The sequence below is a fragment of the Trachurus trachurus genome (genome assembly GCF_905171665.1).
Source record: "Trachurus trachurus genome assembly, chromosome: 8".
Lineage (NCBI taxonomy): Eukaryota > Metazoa > Chordata > Actinopteri > Carangiformes > Carangidae > Trachurus > Trachurus trachurus.
Window position 1 is genome coordinate 20476733 of NC_139905.1, and position 10071 is coordinate 20486803.

Consider the following 10071-nt stretch of genomic DNA (forward strand, 5'->3'; position numbering starts at 1 on the left):
GCACCTTAATAATTTGCTCAGCTTGTCCCCAGTTCACCTGCTGGCAGGTGAAAGCCTTTTTATTCCAGAGTGTCAAGCTTTCAGGAACTGAGAAAATCATGACCATGGCACTTCCACTTTATGCAGGACTTTGAAAGAGATCGGAGAATATAGTGAGGACTTAGAAACTGCATAAACAAAATCCATAAGCTGAAGTGAAAACATAGAAATGAATAAAAATAGAGGAGCTTTTAGTAAAGTTGCAAGTTACAGTCATTGTTTCACAGAGATTTTATCAGCCCTTCACTGGAGTTTGAACGGCACCTGTACAGTTACAATGACTGGTTTAACACAACAGATTTATAAGGATATAGTATTGAGTGTATAGGATTACATACAAGGGAACCCGCCTCAAGAGTAATCAATGACACCATAACACATTTATTTTAAACAGGACATAATGAAACGTAAACCTCAAAGGTCAAAGTCGCCTCATACAAAATTTGTATTGATAATATGAATGCTTTCCCATTTAAGTCATTTTTAAAGGATTGTGCAGAGTCTTGAACTTCACAAACTAAGTCTTTTTATCTACTTTTTCAAGATATTACCACTTTCTGAAAGTTTATTAAGTAACTGATTAATCAACTAACGCAAAACACTGTACTCAAAGAGCTGAATCCAATTAAAATAAATGTTGCAGTCCTTTTAATGCACTTTAACATATAATTCAAACACGCAAGCAATGTTGTTCATTATGCTGTGAGCTACTGCTTTGGTCCGGACCAGTTAATTAATGAATACACTGTGTCCTCCTCTGATGTCATGGGTTCAGCTGTGTCGTTGTGCATAGCCTACAGCCTTGAGAGACCTGCTAAACATACCAGTGTATATGCAGACCTTGAATGAGGTTCATATTATATCATTCAATTAAACCTTAGATAATGGAAAATGAAACTGATATCTCCTGATGCGATGGCAACACAGAGAAAGGCCTCCACACATTAAAGGCGATCACAGCCAGATGGCACTAAGTTTCCATGCAGCACTGCCTGAAGTCTGTCCTCTAGTGGTTTAAACAGAAGCATGGTTCTCACAGAGCAGAGGGATCTGATGAATCCAGTCTCATCACTAAAGAAGTAATTATCACTCCTATGCTGAATTCAATTTAATTATTTAGATTCTGTCACGAATTGAAAGATATAGATTTGAATGTCTTTTCCTTAGGGTTCACAACATACATTCTCCTTCAGTGTCTTGGCAAGAAACTTACAAAGAGAGAAAGAGGGGGAAAAATGACAAAAACATTTCATTTGTCCTTCAGAGGTAAAGCAAAGTGAATTTAATTTACAGTGTGGAATGGTCTTTGCAGAGTGTTACAAAAATACCAAAAGTACAAAAAGTGTAATTGCTTAGGGCTGTTTAAGGTCTTTCAGCACAAAAGACTCCAGCTATGATGAACAGCTGGATAAATAAGCAAATAAATATTCTCGTTGGTCAGCTATCAGTCTGCCTTTGGGTCATATTTTCATTCCCCATCGACAGCAGTGTTGGTGTCAACACTGTTATCAATGGTGTTCATGTGTTCATCCTGGACAGAGAAGTTGGCGTGCTCGCTGTGGTCACCATGATGATTTGTATCATGATTCAGTTGTGCATACTCCACTGATGTCTGTTGAGAAGAGACAAAAAATGAAATGTGAAGCTGATGTGAAGAAAAGAAAAAATGACTCCAATTGATGACATTGATTAATATAGTGTCACTGCATGACACTGTTGCCTACGTCAGACTGTGACACAGACTATTTATAATATAGGCCTAATATTCACTCTAAATTCTCCAAATGTGAATCCATTCACTATAACAAAAACGAATGTAATTAGTGCAAAATTACATGATTCTTTGCTGGATATTCCCTGGGTAATTATTAGCAAACTGTAATGGATTCATGAAGCACTCTGCTTTACTTTGAATAAACCATTTCAGTTACCTACAACAGCCTGCAAACAATAACACTGACTCCACAGGGTTTCTGTTTATTAACCGTGTCTGTCCGTGAGAGGTCTCTCTGAGCAAAGACACAACAGATTCATGGGTCTGTGTTCCAATTTGTAATATGCGCATGCACTGTATGCACGACGTGTGTGTGATGTGTGGGCTGCGACTTACACCATCAGCTTGCTCTGGAACACCTGTGAAAACAAAGCCAGAGGACATGCTCAGGAAACAAAAGGGAGTGTGAGGATTAAAAGAGAGCCCACACACACTCATCACCGCTCCAACGAACAGTTCCCCGCTCCCGGGAAACGAGCAGCTTATCACGTCACATACATTCACACTTAAGCGCAATGAAGTCTTTTCCTATGAGTCAGGAGCACAAAACAAACCAGATGTATGTTCTCCTTTGCTTCTGCTGCATCATTGTGAGACACACAATGACGTGCGAACTGCCAGGAGTTATTAGGAGTCAATGACTGAACACTGGGCAAAAGTTTCCCCCACGAGTACAAAACAATGGAGTGCGTTTCTCACTTAGTGCAAACGGATGTACCCGCTGTTTGGCTCTGATTGTTGGAACAGGAAGTTCTTTTTGATGAAAGCAGGAAGTGGACACCTGGCGACAGGGCCTTCTGTTTTAATGGGACATTCTTTCACTAACAATGCAGATGTTTACAGTTGGAGTTGATCCTGTTTCCTGGCGCTTTTTTTTTTTCAAATGTCAGCCTGTGGCCTGGTTTCTCTCATAGCACAAGTGGGATGTGTGTGAAGAGCAGGATGTTAGTCATACCTTGCTTGGAGTTCCTCACTTCATTGTACGCGGTGTCTGTGCCCGTCTCCACTGGAACTAATGTGGAACAAACACACAATTGTTTTTAGGGCAATGTTTTTCAGGTCAGATTGATTCAGTTTAACAACTGTTATATCACAGATTTGAAAAAAAACCCATTGAAGCTCAGAGGCAGTTTTACCTCTGTTAGGGTCAGCCTGACTGGTCTTCACCTCTTTGTACTCAGGTTCTGTAGGAGTCACACTGATCTGGTCATCGGTCTCTGTAGCACAAAACAGTAACCGGCACTGACAAACTTAAACTCTCACATTACGTTAAAAACTGCAAATAATATAGCACTTGAATTAAGTCATAAGATATGGCTGCTGATATTCTATATTCTTTACATTGTTGACAAATGTTTATTCTGGGTACATACACCACCCTGCTGCTGATCGTACCCACTAGTGCACCATGTGTATTAATCTGCAGCTGAAAATAGTCCCCACAAATATATGATCTATATTAGCTGAAAAATATTTGCTGAAAACTACAGTGCCCAGATGTTGAGGACATGTGATGTGTGGAGGATCACGGAGAGGATAGGGATTAGAAAAATATAGATTAATACCAGCCTCATCCTTAACAAGAATACATACAGTTAAAAGCTGTGTGTCTATTCAGTCTACTCACCAGAGCCTGACGTTTGGTCACTCCAAATACTCTTTCCCATCATGCCTGGTGTGACTACGAGAGAGAGAGAGGACCAACACAGCACCAGCTGTTGAATCAGTATGAATTTACATGCTTAAAAATGAACAGTAAACAAAGATAACATATTTCAGACTAAATTGTTCTTAAACACATTTTACATGCCTGTATCTACTGTATATTAGGTTAAGAGGCTTTTACCATTTGCAGCCTCGTTGACCTCGGCCTGGGTGAGGCTCAGGCGCTCCACTTTGGTGCTGGCTGACTTCCTAAGACGAGGTGGACACAATTAGCTTAGCACAAGCAGGAAGCTCTGAGGGCGTTAGCATGCTTCTTCTAACTCTCCTTACTTCACCTTCAAAACATTGATTTTTGATAAGAACCAATGTTACTCACACTGACAGCCTGTCTGTTCTTTTCCTTTTGAAATGAAGGAGACGTGTTTTAATGGCGAAAACAAGGACCAAGGCCAGTATAAGCAGGATGCAGAGGACTGCAATAAGACCCTTTTTCCAGCCAGCCATCTTCACTGTAAAATAAATCAAAGTGATAAAACTCAGAAGTCAAAGTTCAGTCACTAACTAAGAGCAAACCTTTCTGGTTTATGTCATTTACAACTTGCAAGTATAAACATTTCATTTCACAAGTCTGTTGTTCAGTTAAGGTCAGTCTATTATTCATATTCTAGGTGATCAAGTATTCCAATAAATGCTGAGTCGAAGAAAAAAAAAAAAGCATCTCTGTGCCCTTATGGTGTGAAACACATTGAAAAACGTATTATTAGTCCTCTTTGTCTAATAGTACACTGTCATACATCAAATTCTTGAACACAGTGACAATCCAAACTAAAATTGATCCTCACAGTCCCAGAGTGTTCCCTGCTATCAACCAAAAGTGACACATACCTCCAATCATGATAGTGCGACTACTTTTGGTATCGTTGGCCACGTTGGTGCCCGTACAGTAGTATTCCCCTCTATGCTGTCCTTTGACATTGCGTATGACGTATGATGCTTTCAGCATCTGGGAGCGCTGTGAAATGAGGACACCCTCTCGCACAGTGTACCAGGCGAAGACGATGGGGGTAGTGCCTCTCTGAACAGAGCAGAGGAGAGTCACATCCTGACCCTCAGATACATCTCCCATGTTGGGTGCTATGGTCAACACTGGTTCTGACACAGGCTCTGCAGGGAGTAAAATGTACATTAGACTCATAGAGCACAATGATTTCACAGTAGTTTAAATGATTGTCATTGTTTCTGCATCTCACCTATGATGTCGGTCGAACGGAGAAGCTGGCTCCCATCTGCTACAGCGGATGGCCTGTTTTTACTGTTTTTGGCGTGGCAAATGAAATTCTTGAAGAGTGACTTCTCAAAGATGGCAGAGCAGTTAAATATGGCTTGTTCTCCTGGCGTGCTCACCACCCTTGGCTCACCAGGCTTCTTATCAGGCCCTGATAGGGTGTACGTAATGGGCAGACTGCCATGTTCACTGGCACAGAGGACCTGGAAGTTCTTTCCCAACACCAGTGTCTGCCCAACCACACTCAGCACAGGTTTGGAAACGTGAACTGGGGACAAAGACAAACATCCGCTTGGACAACAGATACTAACAAGACCCAGACAAACAAGGCAACAACCATGCTAACAGCACTGTGAAGCTGTACTGAGTGGCGAGTTTAATGTAACGATCACCATGTGAACATGCTGATGTTCAGCACGTATCAGTTTAACCATGCTCACCACCTTGGTTTATACTGGGCTAACTTTTGCAACAAGTAGCACTAAACACAATGTGCAGCTTCGGCGGGGACGGGAACCTTGTTCGTTTTTTGAGGTTGGAGTAACTGAAATTTTGACCTTGTGATGGATAAATGAGATGTCAGGGTTGGAATGAAAGCAAGTTTCAAGGCAATAATTTCAACAGTTTTCAAGGTCAATTAAAATCCAAAATGCCAACTACAGAGCAATGTCATCTTAAACCATATACATCTGTATCCAAGTGACTCAAATAAAACCTTCTAAATTGTAGAGTAATCATAATTTGTGACTTACCTTTGGCTTTAACAGCAAGTGTCTGGCTTTCTTTGACAATGTTGCTTTCATGAATGGATCGTGCTTGACAGGTGTAGTTGCCATTTTCGTTCGGGTTTGCAACGCGAATGTAGTTCTGCATAGAGTTGATTTTTCTGTTGTTTTTGTAGATGGAGAACTGGATGTTATCCATTCTGATCCTCTCACGAGCGTAACGGGAGACAGAGCAGGCCAGTTCCATGCGGTCGCCCTCAAAAAGTTCAACATTCTTCAAAGTCAAGATTGGCTTTGAAAACAACTCTGTTGGGATCAGGTCACAAAAACAATAAATAAAGTAAATCTTTGCAGAAAATATATTTTAGTATGAAAAGAGAAAAGGACTTCGAACATACAGTGAGAAAGTACGTAATGAGGGGGGTATCCCGTACTTGCCTTTGACTGTGATGTTCTGGCCGATTTCTTTTTGCACGGTGTTCCACTCTGCCTTGCACACAACCATCCCAGACTCATATATTCTAAATTGATGACTGAAGCTGCCGTAGGCTTTCTTGAGGATGTTAGTGTTGTTTTTCAGAAATACTTCAACATTCTTCAGTGAAGTCTTCACTCTGCAGACCACCTCCAACAGGTCCCCCTCAAAAACTCCAAGAGGGGGTTTGACGTCAATTTCGAGGGAAATTTGGGCGTCTGCAAAATACATACAGGAAAAGTTAATTGCATATTATTTGACAGGGAATTTGATGTTGTCATGGTGACATAATAATAACTCTTCTAATCACCTTCAACCTCCATTTCAATCTCGTTGCTGAGGTTGGAGGGTCTGGTCACAGAAACCAAAATGATATCATAGCTGCAGTACAGGGTGTAGTTTCCAGCGCTTTTCAGGACCAGAGTGGTTTCTGATGAGTTCCCAGTGGGCGCTAACTGTGCTATCTTCTCAGGCTCTTTGTTTTGAAATATCTGAAAAAAACTGAACCTGAGGACACCTTTCTCCTCTGGTGCACTGCAGGTGGCTTTGAAGTCTTCACCCGTATAGAACGTCTTAGTCTTAATAGTCTTACTCAGATACAGGATGGGGGTCTGCAGGCCTGGGGAGAGGAAAACCCAACAGAACAGAGGAAAGCAAAGCCATTACTAATATTACACACTAATACTGGTTGTTCAGATGTAACAGTACACATACTGCTGGGGTATGGTGGATGTATTGGTTGGCTGTGCAAAAACATGTATTGCCAAGAAGAAACAAAGAAAAGAAAGTGGATTCTGAGTTTGATGAAAAATTATCCATCTTTTATCTTGCAGCACATTAACGCCAAAGGCGTATATGTACATTCCTGACACTAATTTAAAGTAAATAAGTTTGCTTTACATAACGGCAGGAGAAATACAAAAAACATGTCGGTACAGATTTTATAGCATCAACCATTTCCTATTGTTTGCCCTAGTGATTTTAACATGTTTTTTTGCAAAGCAATAACAGAGCCAAAATATTCTCTATGATTGATATGTAACTCGAGAAACTTTCCGTTGTCTGAAAATAGTTATTTATACAGTAGAATGCAGGAAGTCCTCTAAGGTATTCTGTCATGTGGTAGAAATGTTAGGCAGCAATGTGAATTATTCATCAACCTGAAAAAAGAAAATACCAGTGATTTTGTCTCACTAGGTTAAGTTGACTTTTTCCCTCCACCTGTGCTGTTATATGGGGAGTTCTAGCTAAATATTGCCTTTTTTTTTTTTTTTTTTTTTACATTTAACTACATTATCCGTAGGAGACGAAAGCAAATATAAATGCTTTGGTGAATGTGTGAACGTGTTTGTGAAAATGTAACCTTTACCTATGATGCTGAGTATCAAGGCACTGCTGGCTTTGCTCTTGTCTTTGACTGTGACCCGACAGCCATAAACTCCAGAGTCTGCAGCCCTGGCTGGGTTGAGTTCATATGCAACTGAGTCTTCTGTAGTTGTAGAAGAGTGGATGACAGCACCATCCTGTTTGATCTGGAAAGTGTGCTTCAGGTTCGGGATGTTGGCATGGCTCACTCTGACCTTGCAGCCGATGGTAACCGGTTCCCCACTCCCCACTGTGGTTCTTGGTAGGATCGAGAGGTCAACGCCATCTATGGTATAGTCTGTAGATCCCAGAGTCGCACAGACAAGACAAGCATGCACGCACATCAGAAAGAAATCATTTCATTTGCCTACACGTCTTGCTTATTTAAAAATCAACACAAAGGAGTGAAGCAATAATACAATACGAGAGTCAGGGTCTATTATTCTCTCCACAATAAAGGTGAAGGCGCTCCCCAGCCCTCAGTCTGCTGAACAGTAAGCAGGAGCTGCTGAAGGAAGGAAAAGGCTTCAACAAACAGTGTCTGACCCTCTCCTTCCCCTGGGGGAGCTCTGTTGATTTATCCCTGCCTCTGCTCTCCCTCAGCAACAACAACACACTGTGACCTGCCTCAGCTGCTACAAAACAATCACATAGTCCACATCCTCAAAGTACAGCTGGCGTGCGCACTGGGCTCTGTGATGAAGAGAGGCTGAGGCAGTGAATGACTGTACTCATTCAGCCACTGCAGAAATAATGAATATATAGAGTGAGTGAATGTATTCTCGACACTGACCTTGATTGCTTTGTGAAAGAATACATACATAGTTGTGATTTTAGAGAAGTATTTAAAAAGAATTATTCACTACCTTGCTGATAGTTTGAAGAGAAATAACAACCAGTGTCTTCATGCAGAATATGAGGCTGGTTCGTTTGTCACAAGGACTGAAAACAGGAGCCAGCTAGCCAAGCAATATACTGTATTACCTACCTACTAGTGAAGTTCATGAATTAACATGTCGGATCTTTAGTGAGGTGGTACGACGTGCAGAGGTTTGCACTGTGGCCTCAGTGTAATAAGGTTCTGGGTTCGATTCCCGTTCGTTCCGAATTCTAAATTGACTGTAGGTGTGATTGTGAGAGTGTGTGCATTGATTGTCTCATTATTATGTTGGCTCCCGTGATAGACTGGTGACCTGCCCAGGGTGAACGCTGCTCTCACCCTGTGGCAGCTGGGATTGGCTCCAGCGACTCGGCATGGATAAGCAAGTACGGCTGGTGGTGGATGGATCTCTTTTGTTTAATCTGTAGGAAAATAAAACCTCAAGGTCCCAAAAAGACCTCAGGTCGATTTCAACCGCGACAAGTCGTCAGTTTCCCGCACTTTTCGGTTTTTGTGCGTGCTAAGCTAACCAAACCAGCTACTGCCCACATGAAAACGGTTTCAATTTTGCCATTTAATACTTAGAGAGAAAAAAAAGCACATTACCCAAATGATAATTTATTCCTGACTGCTTCTATGGCTGTCTACAACCCCAGATAAATTTTGTTCCAAAAGAATTAATTTGCATTTTAGTTCAAATTCGTGCTGTTTGCAAAAATTGAGAGGTTAATCCAAATTCATGCTGATGTGCAAGAAATACCCAGGCTCACCTATGACAACTAAAAATAGCTTCAATGAATCTCATTAAAGACTTGAGAACATCAAGGAGGCCAGGAGTGCATAATACAATGCCCATTTCCAGCGAAAAATAACTGTGTGTGGTAAAAATAGCTGTCTTGTCTAAATCAGCAAGGACTGGATAACCTCAAACTGTCTCAACACTGGAGAAACCCTGAGCTAGTTATTAATCAAGAGTCAGGGATACAGTACAGTATAATGCAATTTCACTTACCTGGCTGTCCTGTGTCGCACTGCACTGTGTTTGAAGAAAAGAATAAGAATTAACAGAAGTGAGAATCAGCAGATTTTAAGGGTTTAATTGGAGGTAGAGCCTTTGTCTTTGAAGCAGCTCAACAGAGGGTCCTTACCGAAGAGCAGGTGGCTGGTGAGAAGCAGCAGCAGCAGCAGGTTGGGTGGCCTGGAGTCCATCCTGAGTGATGGTGGTCCACTGCTGTATGATTAAAATACAGCTACAGAGGGGCAGAGACAGGGGCAACAAGGGCCAGTCTGAAGAACAGGGGAGGGCCATAGGAAGGGAGAGGTGGAGTGTGGAAGTGTGGTACATGTAAGAGGGTGTTCCTCATCTTATCATACTTACTCCTTATGCTGCTTTACTGATCAGGAAATGGCTGCAACTTCCTCAAGAATACAGTGTTTTTATTAGTGTGTGAGAGGAGATAAGTTTCAACAATGTTGCACTAGGAGCCTTAAGAAATGGATCTGAGCTCTGCATGAATCTGGTTTCTGACATGATTTAACACCTAATTATGAATAACACTCACTTAGCGCTATGATAAGTGCATGCTCTATGGTGTTATCAAACTGTTGCTTTCTCTGATAGATGGACCCAAGCACCAAACACATCAACAATTATGCAGCGACATAAAGGTTGTGCTCTACTTTGCCTGGCCCACAGGCTCACCTCTTAAATTGTTAATGTCATCTGCGGCTACTTTACTGAACCGCAGGGGGTTCCCACGGAGCCGTAATCCAATCTCTTATTTAATATATTAAGCCTTATCAAAACATTCGCCACCTATACCCCAAGTTTAATCCTCTCTCCAGTGCTTGGTACCCTCTTGT

The 10071-nt window shown here is 41.5% G+C and overlaps 1 protein-coding gene across 3 annotated transcripts; it reads right to left on the minus strand.

The window, feature by feature from the left end:
- Positions 1–788: 788 nt before the first annotated feature.
- On the minus strand, positions 789–9446 carry pecam1a (platelet and endothelial cell adhesion molecule 1a). Of its 3 annotated transcripts, XM_083977065.1 has the most exons (15): positions 9357–9446; positions 9221–9244; positions 7333–7626; positions 6274–6582; positions 5927–6181; positions 5516–5794; positions 4729–5031; positions 4364–4642; positions 3855–3987; positions 3660–3727; positions 3441–3494; positions 2950–3030; positions 2769–2825; positions 2150–2172; positions 789–1651 (listed from the first exon to the last, which is right to left on the minus strand). In XM_083977065.1, exons 1-15 carry the CDS (start codon positions 9415–9417, stop codon positions 1508–1510), a joined length of 2364 nt encoding a protein of 787 aa, XP_083833191.1. In that variant the 5' UTR covers positions 9418–9446; the 3' UTR covers positions 789–1507. The 3 variants fall into 3 exon arrangements, 2 of the variants coding, with proteins under 2 accessions (XP_083833191.1, XP_083833190.1); XM_083977064.1 differs by lacking the exon at positions 789–1651 and having other exon boundaries at positions 1774–2172; XR_014595561.1 differs by lacking the exon at positions 789–1651 and having other exon boundaries at positions 3660–3723.
- Positions 9447–10071: the final 625 nt, after the last annotated feature.